This window comes from Psittacula echo (genome assembly GCF_963264785.1).
Source record: "Psittacula echo genome assembly, chromosome: 1".
In the NCBI taxonomy this organism is placed as follows: Eukaryota; Metazoa; Chordata; class Aves; order Psittaciformes; family Psittacidae; genus Psittacula; species Psittacula echo.
This window is the reverse complement of record NC_137735.1, coordinates 37659650-37686486: the sequence shown is the minus strand read 5'-3', so window position 1 is coordinate 37686486 and position 26837 is coordinate 37659650. Positions and strand designations below refer to the sequence as shown.

Here is a 26837-nt window from a genome sequence, read left to right as displayed (position 1 = left end):
GAGCGGGAGATTGTCCGAACCGTGCCCCGGCAGCCGCCCGCAGCTCTTCGCCCCTTACCCGAGTTCCAGCTTGGGCGCGGAAGCGGCTCGAAGTTTTTTTTTTTGTCCTGGGGAGAGCTTGCGGGCCCCGTGCAACAGGCACCGTCCTGCGGAGGGAGGGCAGGCGGCCGGGGGGCTCTGGGCGGACCTCTGCCCTTTTAGGTAATTCCGTTTTGTTTCCAATACCTCCCGGCTGTGCTTTGCTGGCAATAGGTGCCGTGCTGTTGCTCCTGAGTGCCTGCAGCACTCGGGGGCACGCCGCCTCCTCCGAAGGAGAGAAACTTGCCCGTCTGTTGGATGGATGGGTGGATGGATGGGTGGATGGATGGATGGATGGATGGATGGATGGAGTGTTCCCCCCTGGCTGCGCGGAAGATGCGCGCTGGGGCGCCGGGCAGCTGTGCCCTCCCGGTTGTGGGGGTAACCCCTGGGGAGGAAGGGAGCGGAGCTGCGCGCCGCTGCGCGGGCGCCCGGCAGTTGGAGCCTTGGGGAGCCTCGGCGGTGATGATTTATCGCGGTTGAGCACCGCTGTCCGCGGAGCCCCAGGCTGGTGGACGCGGCTCGGTGCCCCTGGTCCGCACCTCCGTGGCAGGAACAGGCCCGTCGGCTGGATGCGGCGGGCGCTGAGCGGGGCTGCGGCGGCGGGCGGGAGGGAGGAGGGGGCGCGCCCTCCCCTGGGGCTGCAGGAGTCTGGGGGAGACGGTGTGCTTCGGTCCTAACGCTACCCCTGGTCACGCATGTGTTTTTCCACCAGCGCTTGTGTTCCTGTTTGTCGCTTTGAACTGGAAAAAAGATGAGATTCTAGGGGTAGTCCGTTTTAATTATCACATAATGTATAAAAGCCTAATTGCTAAAATTATTCAATAGCGGTTAACAATTAAAAGATTATCCCAGTACTCTGCAGCTAGCAAGGAGCAGACTGTACTAATTGGATAGTTAATGACATTTAAATAGACAGGCTTTCCTAAAATAGTAAGCTCCAGTCTTCCAGGGAACTGAATAGGGTGTTAGAATGTTTAATAATTATATTGCGATGATGGTAACACTTCTGAAAGGGCTGTGGTAATTAAGTTGTTAGCTTGGCCAGCAGCACTGGGACAGATTTTGCATGGTGTCAGAGCATTGGCTAAGGGAAGGTTGTATTTTCATCACTTTTCCTTTGATAGGTAAATACATCTGAACACTACAGAGACTTGTGTGAAGCCAAATCAAAGGGAAGGCAATATTTTACATACTGTCCAGCGAAACCTTCTTCCATCTTCATTCTTCTTCTGACATAATTTAACTGAATTGATAATTGAACTTGAGTTTTAGCATTTACCACTTGAGATTTGTGTCACATGATGCCACTTAACACTGACTGGAAGTAGTTACTGTTTAATATTGTGACAACTGGATCAGGGATGGTGTAACAGCACTCCTCTTGTCATCCTTTAAAAACTAAACGGCTAAGGTAGTATTTTTTCTTTTTGGCAGTAACAACATACCAGTTTAAACATTGTACTTTAATGACACTTCTGTGTGATTAAACTTTGTTTTCTAAACTGTCTGTTCTCCACAAGAAACGAGAGATAAAAATGTTCTGTGAGAAACTCTTACAGTAACTGCATAAACTTGTTGCTTTTTGTTTTAAAAGTTTTCTCAATGTAACGTGTAATAAAGGCGGCATAACGAGAAGCAGCACAATGTAATCTTACACTTGCTGTGTGGTTTTTTTCCTACAGAGAAAATATTTCCCACCATCTTCATCAAAGACATACACTTAAGGAAAATGCCAGAAATTAAATGGAATTAGAGATTAAATTTAAGAAGTTGAATAGGATATTCTATTTTTATAACTACTGTAGAGAATAATATATAATTAAAATTGTAGAGGTTGTGTGGGCTCTCATATACCTGCTTTAATCAGTCAGTCTTAAGTTTTGTCGTCAATATAGTTTTGTCTTCCTCTGAGGTAAAAAAAAATACAGGAAACTCTGGTCTAAATACTTAAGAGGGCTGGTAGTATGTGTCTCCCGAGTCAGGGAGGATGCTGAGCTTCTTGAAAGTTACATTCACAATTGTAAAACTAGTCTATTTTCTTCTTGTGTTGGATTCTACAGTTGTAACGTCATGTTTCCCAACAAGTGCTCGTTTCACTATTATAAATACATTCCTCAAACACTTTTTTTTCTTGCATTCAAAGTACTCAAATATTACTTATGAGCATTGCCGCTGACTTCTGAATCTGAATGCCATTCTATGCTTTCCCAAATGAGGATTTCTAAAAATCAGAATAATAGAGCTTTTGGTTTTTTTCCTCAGTTCCTGTAAAAATGTTAGTGTGAATGAAGATAGGGTTTAATGTTAAGATTGGGTTTCCTCCAAAGCAAAAGTATGACTTTCCACACAGCTGATAAATAGTTAGCTGAATGTGTCACCAAAGATTTACAAAACACTGATGTCTTGACATCTGGATTTGTGGAGTGTCTTTGATAAAACATGGAGTGTGAGAAAATGCTATACAGGGTTTTTGTTTTGTTTTGTTTTTTAGGGGGGAAAAGACTCCAATCCGAAAACAGAAGGAACATAAAAAAATGTTTTCCATGACATACTGGATTGTGTAAGGCTCTTTTGGGGAGTTGTGTTTGCATATTTTCTATATATTTTAATAAAAAGATACCAGCACAAGTTTTATAAGAAAATGAAGTCTGCTTGAAAAATCCTCCTAATGAAACGCAGATACTTTCTGTAACGTGTACATATTTTTTCCCATCCCTTTATTGGTAACTATACAAGAAGGTTCCACAGCATTATTAAGTATATCCTTCTGTATTGCTTCCAAATTATACCACCTGAAGTCCTTCTTTCACCCTTAACATTTGCAATTCTAATGTTAATGTCCATTCTAGGTTGAAAGTACCTACCAGTGTTTTGCACATAGTATATCTAGAAATGCTGTATAAACTCGCATCATGGCTCAATATGGATAAACCCGAAAGCATCATTCTTGAAAAATGCAGTTTTGACTGGAGGAGGGAGAAATTCTTAAATCCTTGTATAATTACTGTACTCCTATTGCTTGTTAAATGAGGGAATGCCAGCTTCTGGGCACATGCCTCTGTTATAACAGTAAAATACCCAATGGTTGACTTTGAAGCTACAGTGTACATTACAGCTCATTCCAGGTAAAGTAAATATTTAAGAAACACGCAAATTCTTGTTAATGCATTGAAGTGAATGGGCTATGAAATTCAGGATCTGAGATTATTTCTAGTGTAGCAAATCATAATTATTATCAGTGATACTGGAATAAGACTTCTAGAAGCCAGTACTTCTGGTTTTTTATTTTTAATCTTTGGGGTTTTTTTTTAAATATGTTGATTTCATGAATGCTGAGATTTTTTTCACATTGTAATCACATTTTACTGTGTTAGGGATAGCAGTTAGTTATAAACTAGTGAATTCTATAGGCTTAGCAAAGTCATGGTCTGCAAATTATCAGAATGACTAAAGCATTAAATTACACTTTTATTTGTGCAATAAATATAATTTCATACAAGACTTGACTTGTAGCTCTGTTATGAATATGTTCTTAGGTCTGAACTGGCATTCTTTCTTTCAGGTCTGTAAAGAAACGAAGTTTTACGTGTGGACCTGTTACTTCTGGACTATGGATTTAGCAATTTAATGATGGATACTGTAGGACTAGGGTTTTTTGATAACTTTACATTTTGTCAAAGAGAAGACTGTTCTTGGTTTAGCACACACATATGCACTGCTATGTATATAAATATGTGCATATAAATGCTTTCTCTGTGAAAGCCAGTCCTTTGTTTAATAAATCTTAGCAAGAGAGATAATCTATCTGCTTTACAAATTGCTTTAGAGATTTAATGTATCTAGCACCTTGTACCTTAACAATACATCTGTGATAAAGTCAGGCAGAATTTGCAAAGATTCTTTTAAAGCATGGGAAGTATTTTAACTGTAGCATGGAGTATTTGCAAATACTTTCCCTCTAGAAACACGAATGAGTTGAAGATGGTGTTAGTTTTGTTAATTCAAATCACGTCTCTAATCTTAAACTATTGCACCAAAGGCAGTCTGCCTGTGAGCTCCGCTGAAATCTAGAACGCTTGAGAATGTCTCTTCTAATAGTTGCTAAATGTTCCAGTGTTAATTAAGAGGTAATGTAAGTGGAATCGAATGTTGCGACAGCGTAATGGTCTCCTGTTGAATATAAGTTCTATGGCTAAGCAGACACACTTTCAGAAAACAAGCACTGTCTGTTAAATTGTGTTTCTGCAAAAGCCTTAAATAATCTCCACAGAGAAATATGTTCTTCTTGTTTCCATTGTAGCAGTCTAATGAGAGCAGCATCAATTTCCTTTCATTAATGGAATGCAGGGACAGTTTACAGAAATCTGTAGGGTCATGTAGGTGGTTCTCTAGTCCTTGTCTGCATCAATACCCAAGACTTCTGTAAGCTGAAGCTTTTACTTCCTCCAAGGGGGAGAGCGAGAAAAGTTAGTTGGATTCCAGGGTATGCCATCATGACTGTTAGTGCAGAACTGCAGAGGGCAGACTTGCAGCCATCCTACTGTGCATGATCTTTACCCATATGGAGTATTTGGAGTAGGAGCATTTTGAACATAAAAAGGGGGGTCAAGCGGCTCTACCCTTCTGATAGACACCTATGCACTGACAGTTTTTCTGTTTGATTATTCAAGAACTGTTCTGTCTTTAAAGTAGTGTTAAAAATCACACTGATTTAGTCTCTGAAGAAATAACGTGACAAATCATTCTGGCTGAAGTTTCCATACTGATCTCTACCTTTTTATTGTAAACTTGTTCTCCTTAGGACAGGGTAACACTAAGATGTAGCCATAATGACGTTCAAAAGAACATCAGCCATTTCTAAGGGCAGGGAGCAGGGCACAACTGGGAGAAGGCAGACAGCCAGCAAGGATTGAGCTCATATTTATCCACTTTCAGAGCAAGTGGGGTGAGGAAGAAAGAAGGCTGATGCGTGTGCTAATTGACAGTGGACATTGCCCCTAGGTCACAGCTGGAGTGAAGCTTGTTGAAGTTTGGACTGAAACACCTCCAAGCTCAGCTCTGAGAGACATTATCTTGGCAGCTAATTCCACTTTATGTTAGGCTGACCATTAGATGTACAATTTCATATGAAAGCATTTGAACTGTTAACAAAATTATATGAAATTGCACTGATTTATGCAGTGACAACCATCTAGCATTATGAATGATAAAACCCATTTAAGCCCTATTCCTGCGGACACTGCATACATGTTAAATCTGATGACAAGTCCTGCTTGTACTTTTAGGGCTACAACTAGATAAAACAGGAGATACAGAGCGTAATCTTTTAATGGAAGCAGAGTCTGTTTAATACTTTTTGTTTTGAAACTAACAACATGAATTTTCATTTTGGTGGATACCTGATTGGCAGTGAGTCACACCTCAGCAACTGTATATAGTCCAGTTTCAGTTAAACGCTAATGCCTGTAAATCATTGGGGTATAGCTTGATCTTGGACAGCACAGTTTACTAAACGTAATCTAAACTTAGTTGTATGTTACACTGAAATAAAAGACCCCATTCAAGGAACATACAAGTTTTGCTAAGGTAATTTTTAAATATTTCTAACTATTTGCTACAGTGAAGGGGATGAAATACAGGATGAGAATCAAAATGGGCTAGCTGATTGTCTAAGGGGAAATCAAGCTTTGGAGAGAAGAGGTGATAGTTAATAATAGTTAATAGAGATTCCTTCTTTTTTTTTTTTTTTTTTTTTTTTGTATTTCAGCACATCTGCTGCTAATTTAGGGTGCAGGCAGAGGACATCCTGTGAATTAGATACCATGGGTAAGAAGGTACTGTCCATTCACTTAAAAGCTACTGTTAAGTTAATTGGATTTTCAGCTGCTTTTCAGACTAAACTGCACATGTGTTCCTAGTTCATTGCAGTAGGAAGTAAAATATGTTCATTTGCAACTGCAAGTCTAATTAATTTTACTTCACTTTGAAAAAGATTTATTGTGGCTTATGTGTCCCTGAGAAAAGGAATTGTAGATTGTTGTAAAGTGCTCTAGAATAATGTTGGTTTTGTTTTTGTTTTGTTTTTTTTTTTTTTTTTTTTTTGTTTTGTTTTTGGTTTTTTTTTTTAAATTTGTTTCAAATAAAGATTGCATAGTTAGGGCTTACTTCAGCAACAGATAAGGTTAGCAACACCAAGGATCAAGTAGAATAAGGGTTAGGCTTTACCACTAGTAAGTGCTTGTAACTTAGTATTTGCTCAGATAGGCGCTTTGATTTGTCATACAAAAAATAGGAAAGAAACTACACAAAAAGAATGAGAGGAGATTGCATGGGACTGATTGGCAAACTAGAAACAGCTGTTACAACAATCAAGGGGGATGACAAGTAGTTATTCTTTAGTAGGGACTGAAGGAGTGAGGATTGGATTTAACATAAAGAAGAGAAAGGAGTAATGATGAGAAGAGAGAGCAGTGAAAGGTGGCTTTAAAATGCTATCTTGACAGAAGTTCTTGAGACAAAGAGGTTAGTCAACAAGGGAGATTTTTTCTTTTTTTTTTTTTTCTGAAGAAGGAAACCCCACACCTTTTTTTTGAGTAGGAAGTATTAAGGTGGGTATGAAGTTTCTCTTGAAAAGCTTGTGATGTGCAGTAGAGGACAGGGAGTGAGTGTCTGAATCTCAAACTGGTACATGGATTCTTCAGGTTTAAGCCAGGTGGGGGAGAACTTCTCTTTATATGCAGAGTTTACTTTGTGCTGTGTAGACTCGTTTTCTTGGAGAACAGGAGAGTTTTTAGCAATTTCTAAAATTTCTGCCCTTGTTTCCTTTTTATAGACTTTAATCCTACTGTATTTTTCTCTATCTTTGTTTTCTTTACTTCTGTGATTCAAGAGCATGAGATCTGAAGATAAAATTGACCTAAACTGAAAACTCCCTGAACCAGTAGAATTGACGGGGGCTGTGATCACACTCAATTTCACACTGCTGCTAGTGTCATGTAGAGTAATATTGTGAAGGATTCTGTCAATTTTTGGTTCAGCTGCTAGTTGTCATGGTGGTGAAGAATCATAGGGAGAGTCATTGTCTTCAGTCAGTGAATGAGAAACTTTATTAGAGAAAGGAAAACTGGTATTTTCTCTGAAGCTTTCTTTTTTTCCTCATTATAAAGCTTTCACGTAGAATCTTTTCATTTCCTGACTGAATATCTGCCGCTGATTTTTCAAAAACTGCACATGACAGTTGAAGCCTTGGTTCCACACATTTTTCTTGATGGAAAAGTTAAATTGTTCCAACTCTTTGGTTATTCCTTTCTAACAGCCCTTCTCAGTTGAATTATTTAGAGGACTGTACACACAAACAATATAAACTAAGTTATTCTGTGGTGTCAAAAAAAAAAAGGTAAAAAATTTTTTTTTTTTAGGCACACTGAATCCCTTCAATCACCCATAATAGTTTTGCTGCAAATGAGAGTGCAGAATAAGGATAGGATTCCCGCCTGTGAGCGAAGAGGAGGTGCATCTGCTTTAGCTGGCCTTGCCACCAGAAGAAAGATCTGTAGAACTTCTGACTCGTGCTTGGTATCATCTATACTCTGTAATCAGAAGGTTTTGTGATAGTTTCATTATTATCTGTAATCTTCTGTTTTTTGCCATAACAAATAGAGAGCAGGACAGGACTCCCTTAAGCTAGATGACATCTGTGTTTAATGAATACAGATTCTATTTTATACTTGTAATGGATGTAAGATTCCACTGTCATGTCAAGATATATGCACTTGAATATGCAGCACATCTGATTGACCATGTAAGAATAGGTGTATCTATTTAGAACTTCAGAAAACATAATTAAACTTTAAGCTTACTCATTTTTCCATTGCCTTTTTTTTTAAATGGGAAATTTCATGGCTTTCATATTCCATGCTGAAGATCCTATTTGCTACTTACATATTAATAACTCTTGGTATAGCATAAGTAGTGTGCAGCTATCTATGGTAAATAATTCTTTGCTGAGGAAATTTTCTATTACTGCTTTTGTTTACTCAACCACAATGACTTTCTCCACCCAACCAGCAAGTCTTCCCTCTTGCTCTTCTATTTTGGTCTCATCTGTGTCTGAGGTGCAACTGTATTTCTGCTATTATTGTGGTTATCTGCATTTACAACTTGGCATTGATTCACCGTGGTCAGCCCTGACTGCTACATCCTGAGCTTTGTGAGTGGCTATCCTTTTCTCTGAGTCTTTGTCTGACTCTGCCTCATTGCCCTTCACGTTCTCACAGAAATGCTCTGAAGTTGATATTTTGGGAGCTGAATCCGAGTCTCAATTATTTTTGAGGATAACCTGTAAGCCTGGAAAAAAATCTATTGTGAAATCTGTCAGACCTTCTCCCTTTCTTTTCTTATAGAAAGAAGAAAGCTTGAGGAAAGATGTGCTAGCTAGATAGTATTTTTAAGATTAAAAACACAATCTAGTGCCCAAAATTGTTTCTTCATTAGTGCACAAATGATGATCGCTTTAGAGTTCTGCTCAGTGGTCACACTTGTTCAAAATAACATGAGAAACATTCTGCTTGGGGTTTTTCTGAAAGCCAATTTGAAGCCAGTGAAAGAGAAGCGTTAGTTTTATGAAAAGCTTGTCAGCTTACCTAGGGAAGAGGCGCACACTGGATACATACGTGTAAGGCTCTATTTCATCACTGTTGTGGTAAACAATTTCAGTCTGACTTTTGGGAGGCCACTTGTAAGTTTAATGTCAATTTACATTTCAGTGAATACGTTGTTTCTGTTTCTTCACTGCAGTGAAGATAACCTTACTTATTACATGACTATTTTTGAAATGCCTATCATGTTTGCAAAGTGTCTACAGTGACAAAACATACTCAGTAAAATGTAAGCTGTGGAAAATAATATTGCATACTGAACTGCCAGTAATTTCAGCCCTAGTTAAACAAAAAACACTCCTAAAGTTATCCCACATTTCCGTGAGACTCCTTCAATACTCTGGGATGATGAATGAATGGCTTTACATGTTTAAAGCCTGCTGAGTCTGGCCTCTGAGGAGACCTGCAATAGAAGTCAGTAGGAAATCTTTTTATTTAAATGCCTTCAATAACCACAGTAGAAATATTGCATCATGGGGATAAAAATGCTTTCCATGAGCAGGATATTTCAGGAATTATGCATTCAAATCACTATCATGAACTTACTTTTTTTCAAAACAAAACAAAAGCTTTCATTATTCAGTGCAGACAGTACTTTGTGTCATCTTCAGAGAAGGATAGTAAACCTGTCTGGCTAAATTCTTCATGAACTATCTTTTAAATGTTCTAAGGTGTTAAGTTATGTAATATGGAGAAATAATATACTCTGTTATACCTACAGGTCCTTAAAATCAAGAATCAGTCTGTTATTCAATGTAGTAGTTTTTTTTTTTTTTTTTTCAAGGAAATACAAGGACAGTGTGTGACGCTGCAAAGTAAAAATTATACATACACTGGTTTCTGTGATTTTCCTACTGCAGCTTACTGTCTGTTCCTCAGAACTCTACCAAATACAGTGCATATTGTAAATATTAGAGATAGGTCCTCTATATTTACTATCTTGTCAATGCTGTGAAAATGGCTAAACACAAGTAGCTTTTAATGAGAAATTAATTTTAACTTACTGACGACTTAAGGATTTATATGATTTGAAAGTTGTCATTGTGTACAACATATGTACTTAGTTCTCTGGCTACGCTTGCTGGGAAAAAACTGTTCACAACATTCTTTTCACATTTGACATAATTACATAATTATCACATGCCTTGCTCTTTTCAGTTTCTTTTTTGGGACTTTCTTCATAAAACTTCTTCATAAAGACTTCTTCATAAAACTATAGTTAAGAGAAATGCCACATTTACTCCATGTATGTAATCTTTCTCTTCTAGCAGTATCTCATAATTAAACAAAACAAACCCAGAAAACAAAACAGCCTTTTTATCTCTTAAAAAAAAAAAGTTATATATGCATATTTTGTAAGTGTATTGGACCTGAAATCCACTATGAACATGCTGAAAGCTAAACTACATCAGACTGTAAGCTTTAGTTTTCTGTTGCACCAGTAATTTTTCTTGGTTATTTTAATCTTGTGAACTTTTATTTTTTCACATTTTCTCTGAAGGTACTCAAATGTAAATAAATAAAAGACTCAACAATGTCCTTTAAATGGAAGATTGATTGAAATTTAGTGTTTTCTTCTGAAAATTCACATGAACCTTTTCTGTAATTTTTATAAACTGTAATAATTTTGTAAACTCTCAGTTGAAAGAACTGGATTAATTTAATGATTAAGAACTGTGAGATACATCGGTTTCTTTCACACAAAAAGCACTCTATGCTTCTGAAACAAAAATAGCTATTTCTAATCTTATATTGTCATTTACAAATGGGCATTGTTTAATCTACTAGTTTATTTTATATCACTTGTCAGTATCAAGCTGGTTCATAAAAATTATAGGAACCAATCTTGCTAATATTTGTGCATGTTCAAGCTAGAGTTAAAAACATGCAAATGAGAGTGTGCAAAGAATAACTTTCAGTACTGTAGCTCCAATATCAATCTAAAAATAGATCACTTTCAACTTTCCAGAGGTCTGAAAAAATCCAGTATTTGGAAAAATGACATGATGCTAATACTTATTTCTTTTGAATTAGTTCATTCTCATCTCTTTAGTACCCGTGGTTTTGCTGTTAAAATTATATTATCATGTGGTTCCTTTCTAGTGTAAAATATTCTCCAATATACAATTGAATAAGTTTAATTTAAGATCCTTCATATTTATTTCTGGCTTTGGGTGTTACCTTGTCCATGCAGAAATTATAACCTGCTCTGTATGTGCAAACAATTACACAAACATTTTGAAAATTCTAGCTGGCATATCAGAAAAAGTGAAAATCATTGTCTACTTGAAGACCGTTTATATAAAGAGCAACTTGGAAAATAGTGACAGTAGTTTTCCATTTAAAAATAGGTTTAAGTTGTGCACTATTGAGTACATAATGTAACCCGCTGAATACTGAAGGGCTATATCTCAATTCTTTGTAATTACAGAGAATTACAAAATTTGTGTGAGAACATAAAATGCAAGAATAGCTGGTAAAACATGAATGTTGCTCAGCTTAACTGAATTTCCTCATTTGTTATCATGTGTATTCTAAAGTGTTGAAGAATTCACTATTCTTATAAGAGGACTTTGACACCTTGGCCTTGTCTGGTTTTTGTGAAGCGTATCTATGGTCCAATTTGGAATTAAATTTAAATCTTTGAGTAGTTTCAAGGTGATAAATACCTTGAAACCTGTTTTTTTAGATTCAATTATCCAGTTGTCTTATTGTCCCATTTATTCTCCATATATTAATTTCCTGTAATAAAGTTGTTAAAAATGTCAAGTAAATAATTTATAATGGTCTTTAAATTGGTGAAGGATCTCCTTTTTTTTTGTACTTTTATTTGAAACAATTTTATTTCTGATTTATTTTTACAGTTAACTTAGCGTAAATTAGTGTATTAATTCCTTATTACCTCAGTGAATTTAGCAGATTCACTAATGTTAAATCTTCATGCTTTAAAGTATATGTGTAGAAAAGAAATAGTGTCAGTGAATTTCAGATTCAGCTCATTTTATTTCCACTGCACTTTTTTTTTCTTTTTAATTATCTTTTGGATAGATTATGAAAAGCTATGGAAAGAGTTTTATCATTACTGAATGTTTTTTCCATTGTTTGATGATTTGATATACAGGAGACCAGTGGAAGTCTCATTTGCTTTTACTGTGTGTTAAAAGAGCTAAATGTAACCTTTGTCACTGGCTCTGGAGAGCTCTTGCACAAAGTAATTTTCTACTAAATTGGAAGCTTCTTATAGTCAATAATCACTTTATGTAATAGACATATATCTTATCTCATAGCTCAATTACCATATAAAGGTGCTTTATTGGGAGGAATTTTCTTAGGTAGGTGAGTTATTAGGTTGAAATCCAGCAATGCGGTGAATCATTTTCTTGATATCCATGTAAAAAATCTTGTAGACTGTAGTCAGGCAGCGAATGGTTCTATAGCCTTCTCAGTCTGTCATTGATATTACTCTATGGATTAATGGTAAAAGTGTTTCTATGTTGGTTTGGGAAGCTAATTTAATCTGCTTTACCATCTGAATGACTTTTTCTCTTGTTTACTAGGTACTCTTTATCCCTGTATAGTGTCACTTTTAATGCTGATTTACAAGGTACTTTTCTTTCTGTCTGTTATGCTTTCCTTATCCAAATCTGTGTTAAAAACGGTGTGAAAATGAGCTGAAGATGCCCTTTCCTAATAAATATGTATTTCTGACTGACTGCCTTTGCTGTATGTGGTCTGGATTTTCTGCATATACCAAGTATGGTCAAGCACTCAGTTTATTTCAGGGCATTTAAGCAGAATGATCTAGTGTGTCTAGATAGAGCACTTCAGCTCTCTGTGCTTCATGGAGAAACTGTCTTTTGAGATATGGCCAGAGGACTATGATTCTATGACTACCTATTCATTGAGAGGCTGCAGCAAGCTGGTCAATAGAAAATGCCAGGTGTACAGTGCTCTGTTTGAAATCTCACATCACTTTAGGGCTTGAAAGACTGCCTCATGGCTGTACACTAGAAATATCTCTTCATTCAGGAGCCAGAAATGTGACGTTCTTTTTATAAGAGCAAACTGAGTGAGAGGAGCTTACTGTATTTCTGTATTTAAAAGTATGGTAATAGTGATTTCAGGCACCTCTTAGTGCTTAGGGCAGTTGCAAAGACAGTGGAAACCCCAATATTTGTCTGTTACCTTTTGATTTCAATTAATAACTCCTGTGTCCTGCAGAATCAGCAGGTTAGTTTATTACGGTTCAAGTAATTTTGAGAGAGAAACAGAAATAAACAGAAAGCATTTACTCCAAGATGCAGTGAATGTGTGCTTTTTTTTTTTTTTTTTTTAGCTTTCTTTAATCCATTGCATAGTTACTGGGTAAACAGATTAAATCCTGTGAGCAGGAACTACAATCTGAGTCTCAACTCTAAAGTTTTGAAGCTGTTCGTCACTAAGGTCGTAGACACACAGGCATTCAATGTCAGAACCACATACAAAAGATCTGGCATTTAGGCATTGTTAGTGAATGTCAACTTTTGTACATGAAGAATGAATAGCTCTAGAAATATGTTTGCTGAAGTATGTAAGCCACCTTTCTCTTATCACAATATTCTCATACACTTAAAAAAACCCCACAGAATTACATTTTTTTTTATGTAATGTGTTAAGAGTGTCACAGTTATTTTGGCTAGCAGAGAACTTTCATAGAATTCCAGGATTCTATATTCCAGGAACCATGTGGATCAAACAGCTATATCTTACTAGAAAAAGTTCAGGGAAGGGTTTCCGTACTGTTCTATTGTCAAATGATAATGTTTAGCAATTTGCTAATAAAAAGGAAGAAAATTAAGACTGTGTGTAGGAGCCTGTATAGTGGTAGTCCTATCAAAGGCCCCTAAATAATCAACGCAATTACTTTAGAGAAAAAATATATTGAAAAGAAAGTGTATCTCTAAATTCCATGGCATTAATATATGCCTCCCCTGCTAAAATACAGTGAGTAATGAATGTCTTCTGTATTTCAAAAAGTTATATATGGGGGTGAAAATATATCTCCAGTCAATTCTCTGTTATGGCACATACAGTAGAGTGTCTTACCTAATTTGTTATTATAATTTGCTCTGTTACAACTAATATATTTTTATTAGTCTTCAAAGTCTTTTAAGTCTCAAAAGCTCCTTTGCTTTCTGCATCTGTATGTACTGATTTTTCTCATTGTGCCAATATATTTGTTGTTAATATTATCCCAGTGCTGAACAGTGTAAATAGCCAGCTGTCTCTTTTTCTGTATGTTTTTCCTTATTTAATATTCTCATGAATATTCATAGAACTCCTAGATTCATTATTTGTCCAACTGTTTAACCTGAAACCACAGGATTTTTTAGTTCACTAAAAACTTACTTGTGTTTGTTATTTGAAGAGACTGGTGGTCTGGCAAAAGATTGGACTGCTAATTGTGATGCATTTCTTTGTAGTATAAAAATCCAGACATTTGTATGTGCTTAAGCTTCAAATATAAAGGAAGATGATTTTGTCTAATTACCAAAACAAGAAAGAGGTTCAGCTCCAAAGCCATAACAAAAATGCTAAGTACTGTTTATTTTTCTTCGTAACAGTAACTGGCTGAACTGTGCTTTTAAGATAAATGAGTGTAGTCTTCATAAAATTCATCCGTCTTGCTACAGTTGAATGTTTGTAAAGTAAAATGATGACTTGCGTTTGTGTAGGGAGCAGGTATTAAAGAAGGCCTTTGAGGCATTACCGTGCTATAACCAGAATTATAAGTATTCATAAGGATAGTGGAAAATATTTTTAAAGAATCTAATTTGGAAGTCTATAAAATGGTTTCTTATTAGTGTTTCATATTGTGCACTTTTCTTACCTGAACATTACTCTTTGCAGAAGGGTTTAGTTATGTGGGGGAAAACAAATATCTTGCAATGCAGCCATCCTTAAAGTGTTACCAACGGAAATGTGCCAGCCAGTTTACTAGAAGCTATTGTACATTTCACAATGATGAGTAAGAACTGAAGATTATTGTGATAGTGATTATTGTTTATAATCAATAAAATGATCAGCTACAAAGTGTCCTGAATATTTATGGGACTGGATACTACCCACAGCTCCCTGCTTCACTTAGTGTGAAGAGTGGGTTTTTTTAGAAGCATTTCGAAAGTGGTCCCAGAGTACTTCTGCGTCTGTCACATGTTAGTTGTGAGATTTAATAAATGAAAAATGAAAGTGAAATTCTGTTACGTTGTCTGTTGAGTCTGTTGCAGGGTAGAATCCAAGTAATAGACCTACAAGTACAGGATATTCTGATATAATTGTAAGCATCTACTTTGGAATAGCCAGAGTGTATGCATGTGGAAAACCCACCATTATATTATTAGGCTAATCTTTGGCATAAATTTTTATATAGCATGACAATAAATAACACTGAGGACATAAGGATCTAGAGCAACAAAGTTTGTTGTTTCAGTTGCGTGTAAAAACCTATTTTACAGTATCAGTTCCATGCCTGTTGTTCATGTGCCTAAATGTAATAGTTTATAATATTAATAGTTATCGTTAATAACGCATAGTATTACTGTGCATAAGTCATTGGCGTTGTGCAATTAAAATACACAAAGTTAGGCTGTTGGAAATCATGCTTTTAAATATGGGCAAATATTTTCTAAAAAGGTGGTATATGTTAGGTCAGGATAATTGCCACATGGCATTTAAGCCTCAACCTGTTTTGTAACTTTCTACAAGTATCCCATTAGCATATGATCCCAGAAAACTCCCAAAAGCCCAAAACCAAAAAAGTGTTTTCACAAACAATTCAAAATGAATGCACTGAGGAAGCAAGGAAAAGATGGCTTAAAAATTCTCACTAGAATTTTAATCAGACCTCTTCTAAAGATAAATCTATTTGTCTTTAAGGGGTTCATATGATCAGCAATTCAATTTTCTTTTCTCTGGCCTTTATTTCTTTTAATGGATTTTTTTTCTGAATTGGGGCACTTGCTTTTCTTTGTTTTCAGACTCTGGAGAACTGGTGAAAGTCTGATTTAGCCATTGTTTCTTGACTGGGTTAACTTAAGATGTAATTTTGCGTTATAATGTTCAGATATATTATATGAGAGTGTAAGGTCCTTTCATTTCGTTCCTCTGACATTATTACTGAGTGGTTGACTGAACTTGTTCAAGCATCTGCTGGTTATTTTTTATTTAAATATTCTAGGTCTTCTCATATTAAGAAAGGCTTAAATATTCACTAGCCATGTTAATCTTACTGCCTTATAGCAGCTTCAAGTAGTTTGGTAACAAAAGTAAAAAAAACCGGCTATAACTACACTAAGCAATGGCATACTGGCTATACCTGTATAGGTATAGGTTCCTGTGATACATTATTCTTATGCTTGTATAATGTGCTGTTGAATGTGTATGCTTGTGTAAGTATACACATAAACCTGCTATATACAGTTTTGTATAATTTGTAATTATTCTTAAAAGATGCCAACAGCTTCTGCAAGCAGTCAAAACTAGTAACATCATGCCATATGCTTTCACCAGCCTGTTCATAAATTCTGCCACTGAGACCTGTTAGTAATGAAGTATATAACAAGTTACATACTTATAATCAGTGGGCACTGAGTGATCCTTGCATAAAGCAAACTTGAGTGATTCCTATGAAAAGTTACCACTCCATCAGAAGTTTTATTCTGCTGCCTTCTACAATTTATTATCGCAAAACTTTAAAGCGTGATCCAATGTCTTTTGTCTGCTACCATTCAGCTTCGCTAGCCAAGTTCAGGAGGAAGATACTATAATTTCCTTGACAGAAACATCCTGAGGGTGCACACTTAATCCATTGCAAGTGAGAAATTGGAGGAACTGTTTCCTGAGAGATTGTAATCAGCATGGACTGTATTAATATCCATCCCTCAATTCCTCCTTTTCTGTGTCTTCAGGAACCCAGATGTCAGATTTTTAAGAGACCTGTGTATTACGATCACTGGAGGAAAGCCTGAAGAAGATAGGCTGCTCGTCTAGTCTTGATAGACTTAGCAATTGTAAACAAATTACTGCTCCTGAACAACTGAGGTAAATGCTTAGCCTTTGTGGGATCTAAAGTAACTGTAATATCTCAGCTAGTTATTACAAGGAAGGCAGTTGTAAAACTTCTCTTTAGTAGTTGATTGTGTTCTAATTGTATATAAAGGAAGGGTTAGTTATTTTGGGTAAAATGGAAAACCAAAAAAGTTTATGCATGAAAAGGTGGGGGTTTTTTTGTTGTTGTTGGCTTAAAAAAACTCTCCAAAACAACAACAAAAGCAAAAAAACCCAAACCCCAAAAAAACCCAAACAACAAACCAAACCAACAAAACAAACAAAAAAACCCAACTAAAAAACCACCACCACCAAAAACTACCGCAAACCAAAAAACCCCAACTAACCCTGAAACCCCAGAGAACAGTTTGAAAGTATCCTTCTGAAGATACAGAATTTGTATTTCTGAAGAAGGAAGTATCATAGGAAAAAAATTCTACACTATAGGGGTGGTGAGACACTGGAACAGGTTGCCTGGAGAAGTTGTGGATGCTCCATGCCCAGAAGTGTTCAAGGCCAAGCTGAATGGAGTATTGAGCAACCTGGCCTAGTAGAAGGAATCCCTGCCCATGGCAGGGGGTTTGGAACACGATGCTCTCAAGGTCCCTTCCAAAACAAGCCATTCTGTGATTCTGTGATATAAAAAGGGAAAGGAGTCTGACCCATTTAAATATAGACATGCCTTGATTTATTTAGACATCGAGAATAGTTGAAAATTTTGTTCAAATAATATTGGTTGGAATATAAAATAAAAACACAACTTGGCAAGCGTACGTGTGACTTGCCTCAGTAATTTTATTGATTTTTAGGTTGGAATTCTGAAAGGCTTATTTGCTTGGTTATCTTTTCCTTTTAAAGACAAAAAATCAGAAAAAATGTGGTGTTCTTTTTGTGGTAGTTGTTGCTGGTTTTATTTTTTTAAGCAAACAGGAAAAATTCTACAAATGCATCAGGAGCAAGTTAGACTGGTAGGCAGAGCTGAAGGGCTACTTAAAAACTGATAGAAACACTACATTCTCTGAAGAGTAACATATTATCTATAATATCTAAGGGCTTGAAATGGCACTTGCATAATTCTGTATGTAAACATAAGGAAGTCATTTCAAAAAAGAAACGGTTTTCAACAGTACTGAAGAGACTACTCAATAAATCAGTGAATATAATCTATGATCATTCCTGAGAATTGGTAACTTGATGTTTTGAGATAAATATCTGGAATTACTGCTTGATGACTTAACTGCATAGAATTCCAGTTAGGACTTAGCACCTGCAGCTTGTCATACTGAATATAGCGGTGATGTCATACATAAAAGCAGAACATGAGTAATTACAGAATAATTAGACACTTTTACAAAAGCTTTTTTGATTATTAGCTTACTCTTATACAAGGAAAGTCTCTAAGAACTCTAAAACTTGTACTCCAGTTAAACCATTCAGATGTCTGGTAGCCTGCACTGGAAACAAAACAGTTTAAACCTCAGCCTACGCTAAAAATGCTTCTGCTTCACTAACTCAGAAATTGCCAAGGATATTACAGGACTGACCTGGTGTATCGGTGTAGTTGTTAGTAGCAGCTAATATCTTTTTTGTTACTTCTGCTTGTAATGTCATGTGCCGGGATTTCAGGAAAGATGAGCAAGTGTATGGGCAAAGTTCTAGCCCCACTGAAGTCCATAGGAAAATTTATAATAATTTCTTCGAAGCTGGACTTGTGTGCTAACTTTTTTTTTTCTCCTATCTATAATGCTCTTGCAAAGAATTACCAAAACTTGAAGATAGGAAATGCTGTACAGTTATATAATGAACTTAATATGGAACACAGCTGGACTATTTTGATCTATTCATATTGAAGTTACAGTAGACTGCTAAATTGTAGGATGTTTGATTGTGGTAAGCTAAGTGGCAGTTACAGTAAATAATATGCCTCCATCTTCCAACTTAGCCATTTTCCTTCATTCTTTCCAGTTCCTCCTTTCCTTCCTTCCTCTTTCTTTACCAGAGGGTTGGCTTGCTCAAACAAATTACAATAATGTAGGACAAATCAAAGGAAATAATATTGTCTGCTCATTTAATAATGTCAATCCAGACATCTGGGACTATTTTTCATGCATTCAGGCAGAAAGATCAATCAGCAGTTGCCAGGTTTTGCTGCCATTGTGTTTCATTTCCGTTCCAGATTCTATTCTGCTAATAACACAAATGCATGTTGTGTTATTTTTTGTTTGTAGGAAAACATAAAGTGTCTGGAATAAAGTGTAAGTTTCCTGGGAACTTGGAAATTTAATTTCTTTTAACAGAAGAGTTCTTTTGCCTATTTTTTTTTTCTTTTTTTTTACAAGTTAACTGAGTATGAAGAAATCTTATTGGTTTATTCATTAAAGGAAAAGAGATGACATGACAAATGATGGATATTTTTGTCTAATAAAAGAGTTTAGGAAGCATGCTGATTTGTTTGTTTGTTTTACATACCTTATAGGAGAAGAACTTTTCTCATTGAAGGAGAAAGACAGAAGACAAATTTGATCAGTCTTTTGTAGCCTTTTGTTCTGTAGAAAAGATTGGGAGATGCATTATGTCTTCAGGTTTTGATCCAAAGAGAGATGTCTGAGTTGTAAATTGACATCACTCTTGCAGATATTCATCCTGGAACTGTTTGATACAAAATGAAGATTTTAATCCTATGAAAGGTCAGTGCTATCCAAAGAAAGAAGACTGGGAAATGCGAAAATATATGCTAGAAGAAACAACTGGAAAAACTAAATGTTTTGCAAAAAGCTACTTGAGAAAGCAAAATACTTAAGCTCTGACTGACTCAAAGTCTGTGTTGTTGTTTGTAGGCAAAGCCAGGCTTGCTGAGTGGATGGAATCCTTATCATCATGTACCAGCAACATTCCCACTTTTCCCTTATGTTCTCCTTATTTTTTTCACCTTTTCTCCACCTCTCCTCTCCACCCACATCCATGCTGTTGCTGAATTCGGGCAAGGAAAGGTAGAATTTAAATATACTCGTAATTATACATTCTGATCACAACAGTCATTCATCAAAAAAGATGTATCAAATACTATTTTTCCCCCCACTGAAAAAGCCAGCAAGTGACGCACAAATACATTTTTATTTTTTCTGGTTTACCTCCATGCACATCTTATGATAAAGACTTTATACAAAGCAAAATACAGAGAAGAAAAGTTTCTTATATTAATTTTTCTAAAAGCAAAGATGGGAGTTTTTCAGACCTGAACAAAGAATTTTAAACTCCTGAATCTATCTCATTAGTTAATGTTTACTGGATTAGAGATGGATAAAGTCTTGGGGTTGTTTCTTGGAGGGGTGGTGGTGGCGGCAAATGAAAGTTTGGCAAGAATGAAACCGTTTCATACTGTCTAGATGTGTCCTGGTTCAGCAGCAGCAGTCACTTTTTCTCCTTCTTAGTAGCCGGTGCAGCGCTGTGTTTTTGACTTTCGGCCTGGGAATAATACTGATAAAGCCGACGTTTTCAGTTGCTGGTCAGAATGTTTACCCTGACCAAGGACTTTGTGAGTCTCATGCTCTGCCAGGGAGGAGGGGAAGCCGGGAGGAAGCAGGGACAGGACACCTGACCCAAACTAGCCAAAGAGGTATTCCATACCACAGCACGTCATGCCCGGGGATGTAGAACTGAGAGTTACCTGGAAGGGCTGGAACAATGCTGGGTGCGGAGTTATCGGTCAGAGGGTGGTGAGGTGTTATATTCTCTTCCCTTGTTGTTTCCTTTATCATTATTATTGGTGGTAGCAGTAGTGATTTGTGTTATACCTTAGTTATTAAACTGTTCTTATCTCAACCCGTGGGAGTTGCATTCTTTTGATTCTCCTCCCTGTCCTTCTAAGAGCAGGGGGAAGAAAGGTGTGTGTGTGGGGGGGAAGTAGACTGCGTGGTTCTAATTTATGGCCTGGGCTTAAACCACGACAAGATGAAACATGGTTAATATCATATTTAGTCCTGCAAGGAGGATATTTATTTTTTAACTCCAAAGTCTGAATTACTTTTGGGCAGCTTTGTTTTTATACCTACTTTGTCTTGAATGTATTGCCCATAATTCTGATTCATTTCTTAGTGGATTGGGGTTTTTTGCCTATTAACTGTATACAAAGAAACTTTGCTTAGTATTCACTCCATAATACAAGATAATGTTGCTAATGAATGCTATCTTGTCTCTATAGATTTTTTTAAAAAATATGTGCTATGTAGTTTTGAAAGCTTTGTTCTTCTGCCTTTGGGAGTAAATTGGAAAGTTCAGCCAGCAGAGCTTACTTTCTCAAAGGACATAACAGGCATTGATAATGTACTGTAAACTGTAATTCTGTAGTGACATCAGACTGCAGACTGACAGCAATCTCTTGGGTGCAAGTGCCAAGGTTGTAGTGCTTTCTCAGTGGAGTGACTGATGTTGTTAGAAGGTATGTTTGATTTCAAAGGACATTTTGGTTTTTTCTTTAAAGATGAAAGCATTTTTTACTTTTCTAATGCAAAGTTATCACTGTATATTAATAATAAAATTACTATTTTGTAAGGTATTTATTGTTTGAATGTAGTTAAGTCCATCTTGATTTCAGCTTCATTAGTACACAATTAAATTGGGATTTTGTAATTAGAAATAGAATAGGCTGCCTGTTTCCTATTAATATGAATTGAGAGCAAAATTATAAAGTTTTGAGCTAAAATATCCTTTATTGGCATTTTTTTAATATGCTTAAACTATCCTATAGGCAGCCTTTATTAAGAATTGAAAGACAAGTGGAAATTTGCTTGTTTTATTATCTTAATTATTCTCTAAATGTAAGGGGCCTTGTATGTGGTAAACACAAGGAAGAACTTTTCAGTCACAAATACTGTTCTTGTTTATAGTACACATCTGTTAATAACTATGAAATCCATTTCATAAATCCTGTTTATATATATTATTTATATAATTTTATTTTCAGCCTAAAAAATCCAGTATATCAAAATATGGACCAAGCATGGACCCATAGAAACTACATTATTAAATCTTAATATTTGAAAAACCAAGGTACTTTGCCTTTTTTTACTGTAGTTGAGACAAAGTCAGAGATAAATCAGTTTCATATAAACTTTCCAAGTATTTATCTGACCATTAGTACCATAATTCGTGTTAGCTCATTATAACAGTATTCCCGGTTGACAGAATGTTTTTTTTCAGGGGGAAAAAAAGCCAACCCAAACAACACCTAAATTTCTCCATAACTTTTTCTTAAATTATATTCTTCTCTACTTGGCACTTAATTTTTCATCATACTTGATGGATACCATGACAGCATTCCTAGTGGTTTTGTCTTAGTGGCATCAAGCTTTATACCATGTCTTGAGCAACTTTAGTTAGGCTTTGCTTGATTTTGAGGAGGTATTCGTTGTGTGTTAGAAAGCTTTTTTTCTTCCACGAGAAAATATCTGCATGGTCTTTTTACTTTGAAATCTTTCTTTTCATTTCCATATTTATTCATCTTTGTGAAGCTAAAATGCTTGAAAATGGAGATCGGCTGGAATACGTTAATCTCAATTCTCTATGACCTTTCCAACTATTTTTTGACATTCAGCATCAAGCTGAAGACAAAGCCTCTCTTTCTCCTGGTGATGTTTTCAGCACCACAAACAGCAACCTGTGTAAGACCTAAGTAGCCCCCTGGCTTTTTTGCTATTTGTTTTGGGTATTTTTTTTTTGTTTGGTTGGTTGTTTTTTGTTACCTAAGATGAAGAGAAACATCTTGTTCTGGCTTGAGTTGACCAAAGCTTGGTCATAAACTAATATTTATAATATTTACTGTTAATTTCTGCATGGCATCTGCTCAAAAACTGAACAGCAAAGCATAAGAGGAAAACAGATGAAGTGAATAAATGAAATGTACTGAATAAGCATTCATTAAAAGAAGTCAGTGAACGAAGATTAGTAAGTACTAATTGCAGTTGTAAACAGCTAGAATTTAATACATTCACATCTGAGGATGAGAAATCTATTTTCTGATATTTAAAACATTTGTTCTCATCTTCCAGAACTAGCTAGTCAATTAGTGTTATTTTTATTTTTGCTACCCTGGAAATGAAAAATTCCTTGTTACAATTATGTTGAGCTTCTCTGCTACTTTGTATGTTAAAATCTTAAATAGAGCTTGTAGGGGCACGAGTGCTCTGTCTATGTAAAATATTTAATCTCATTTTAAGCTAGAGATGTTTCTAAAACCAGAGAAGAAATCAAAAAATCTCTTAACTCTCTAGGTTGAATGTGTTACCCCTTTTTGTCTTAGATGGTTTGAAATGCAGCCAAAGAAAGTAGTGGAGTCTTAATTTAAATATGAAAACACAGAAAAAAATAGTGTGGTCAAGACATATACTTTGACTGAATTTCACAGAACAAATTGCTCTGATATGCCAGGAAAAGTCTGAAGTTTACCAGACACCAACATAATTGTTAATTACTTATTTGTAACTTAACATGGATATGTCTTTGTTCCTGTTACTTGTCACAAAGTTTGCTACTCTTATTATAAGAATGGAAGATACTACTTTGGGCTTTGATCTTCAAGTTGATTGACTGTAGCTGCTATGATTGATTTACAGTCTATCCCTTAAAATTGTCTTTGTTCAATTAAAATACCACCCTTTCCCAGAAATTGCAGAGAAAGCATTAAAACCAGTTGGAAGTTCTGACTGGGCTGCTTTTCATAGGTGAATGGTTACATTGCCAGAGTTTATTGGCATTTCTGTAGATATAAAAGCCAGTCAAACAGTCCTGAAAACCATAACAGTGTGTAAATCTCCGCTGGTGGAAAATATTACACTCTGGCAAGATTATCTGTGTGTTCTGTCCCAGTCAAGTGTCCTGTTTTGCTTTGTAACTCCAAGAAATGACGTAACGGCAGAAGTTTCAGTAATCTAGAAATCATGACAAATAAAAGGAGAGGTACTTACTGATACTTCTGTGCAACAGTATTTGTAATAAATTATTTCTGTGATTTGTATCAGTGTACTAGCAAGCAGTTTTCATTTTGGATGCCATAATTCTTTATGCACTCACCAGCTTTGCAGTTATAAAGAAGTTGGAATAGATTTTCACATTCACAAAGATCTGTTTTCTTTAGAGATCCATGTTGATATATAGACATCCTCTACTTAAATACACCCCCTGAACGATATTCCATCTGCTTATATTTTCAAAGATGCAGAGGACCTTCTCCTTCAGTTTCCATTTATTTCACTGACCTGCAATCATTTATGTCTGAAAGTTTATCTAAGCCATGTCAGCACTAGTCATTTTTAGGAGACTTGTACTGCAGCATAAAAAATGTCCGAAAGTACAATCATCTTCATATAATTTGTTGAACATGGTGATTTTTTCCCTTCAGTTACCATGTTCATAACTGTATTTTGCTCTGAATATATCTAACGTTGTTTTACAGAGGGAGGGGGAAAACTGAAAGTGCCTGACTATTTGAAACTAAAAAAAAAAATATAACCAAAACCCCAAAAAACATTACTGAATTGCAGTCATTCACTTCAGAACTTTTTGAAGGAAGGAAAAGTGACAATTCAAAACAATCAAAAGCTTAACATTTTTAGTGGTAGAAAGCTATGAAACAGAAACCTGTACTGGAGAAGCTATAGGAAATGCTCTTAAAAACTAGGGAAGTTAACTGTAAAGTTTCTGGGGATCATGTTTCCTTGGTTTAAGAACTTGCACATTTGCTAAATCTCTGCATGGTAAGGTATATGGCACATGGAGGCAAATTTCAGGATATTAAGTACAGTCATAATGTGTTAGTGGGCTGTCATATCTGGGGAAAGAAAAAGCTTTTTCTTCATACAGGTAAATGAGAGATCAGTTAAAATTTTTTTACATTCCATGAAAGGATAATCAAGGCAATATGCACTGCTTGTTGCATAACTGGACAGTAATTAGGATGATAAAGTAAAAATATCTTTGCATTCTGCAAGTAGTTATAAAAGAATCTTACAGTTTTTTTAATTTAAAAGATTTAGTTTTCTTTACAGATGCATAATAAACATAACATAAACCCCAGGCAGTTATACATATATATGGCAGTTGGGCAGCTTGAAAATTGCTGTAGTTTTGAGTGAGAAGTATGCTTGAGACTTTGATGAAAAAGAATTTGCAAAAGAGTTTGAGAAACTGAGATGAAAAGCCACAAAGATGCATTTCCTAATACTATTCTAGTTGTTTGGTGAAGACTGGAAAAATTATGATTTTATTCCAGACACCGCCTGTCGTAGTTTAAGCCCAGGCCGTAAATCAGAACCATGCAGTCCACTTCCCCCCCCCACCTTTCTTCCCTCCGCTTCTGGAGGGACGGGGAGGAGAATCAAAAGAATGCAACTCCCACGGGTTGAGATAAGAACAGTTTAATAACTAAGGTATAACACAAATCACTACTGCTACCACTAATAGTAATAATGATAAAGGAAATAACAAGGAAGAGAATACAACCGCTCACCAACCGGTACCTCGCCCCCACCCTGCCATGATCCAGCCCTTCCGGGAACTCTCAGTTCTACCTCCTCGGCATGACGTGCTATGGTATGGAATACCTCTTTGGCTAGTTTGGGTCAGGTGTCCTGTCCCTGCTTCCTCCCAGCTTCTCCTCCTCCCTGGCAGAGCATGAGACTCACAAAGTCCTTGGTCAGGATAAACATTCTGACCAGCAACTGAAAACATCGGCTTTATCAATATTTTCCCAGGCCGAAAGTCAAAACCACACCGCTGCACCACCTACTAAGAAGAAGAAAAACTGACTGCTGCTGCTGAACCCAGGACAGTATCCACCCCTTATTCCATACCATTCACGTCATGCTCGAATCCCACATTTTCAATATACCCTCACTCTCACCTCAGTGCACTCTTATCTTAGTGCACAGACCAATCCCTATAAAGCTGCTGAGTCCATTCGGTCCATGATGGTGGGCTCCATCTCTTGTAACAGTCTTTCAGAGCAGGAGAGGCCCATTGCAAAGTCCACCCCTCGATCATGAGTCCATCTCTATGTTGCATCTCCGCCCTGATGGATGGGCCCATCAGGCTTAAAATAATTCACCCTCCCCTGCAGCAGTCTCTGCAACTTGTCGGGGACTCCATACAGCTACCTTCCATCTCCGACGCTTCCAAAGCACTGGAGGGGCCCAGGGGATTACATACTCGCCCATACTGTCCCACACACCGTGACACTCATGGCTGTCCAGCCTTGGGGAAAACCTCTCGGTCCCCCTGTATTGTCTAAACCCAGGCAAGACCCAAACCTGACTCTGCTTAACTCTCGGGATCAGACAAAATGGTCGTGGGTAGAACACACTCTGTGTGTGTGCCAGCATGGTGATCCCCATCACAATCAGCAGGCAGGTCCCAAGGGTACCCAAAGGCCATTCAAAACCTTCAGAACTCTCAAATGATGCTGCTATGCTTGCTGGCTCTCTCACCACCAGCTTCTGTTTTTCTGAGTCCAGATCTTCCTCCTCTGCCTTGCTGGAAAGTGCTGCGGGGTCTCCTGCATCCTCCTGGGGCTCAGGCTCACGGGGCTCGGCAGACGGCTGCTGGGGGATGCTCTCGGCCGCCGCGGGGCTGGGCTCGGCAGTGGGGCTCGGCTCCTTTGCCGCCTCCTCCCGCTGCTCGGCAGCCGCCTCCTTCCCCTCCTCGGCAGCCGCCTCCTTCCCGGCCTCCGGCCCGGCTCCCGCCGCCGCTTGGTCCCCGGAGCCGCTCTCCCGGGCTGCTTCGGCCGCCGCCGGCTCCCGGGGCCGCTCCCCCTCAGCTCCCCGCAGCCTCACAAAGACGGATGCGAGGACGAGGGCCAGGACGGTGAAGAGCAGCGGGACGGCCAGGTACAAGTCCACGGCCACGTCCATCCCGCCCTGCGGCCGGAGCCCCCCCGTATCGCAAGCCATTACCATAAAGTACAATGAAACAAGAACCTTAGCCCAAGGCCCACACTTGATAAACACTAACACAGCAAATACC

The 26837-nt window shown here is 37.1% G+C and overlaps 1 protein-coding gene across 1 annotated transcript; it reads right to left on the bottom strand.

The window, feature by feature from the left end:
* Positions 1–760: 760 nt before the first annotated feature.
* Positions 761–26725, bottom strand: LOC308229272 (uncharacterized protein; the record flags this gene model as incomplete). Its single annotated transcript, XM_080633205.1, has 2 exons — positions 761–840; positions 26239–26725. 2 exons carry the CDS (start codon positions 26723–26725, stop codon positions 761–763), a joined length of 567 nt encoding a protein of 188 aa, XP_080489331.1.
* Between the last annotated feature and the right edge of the window lie 112 nt (positions 26726–26837).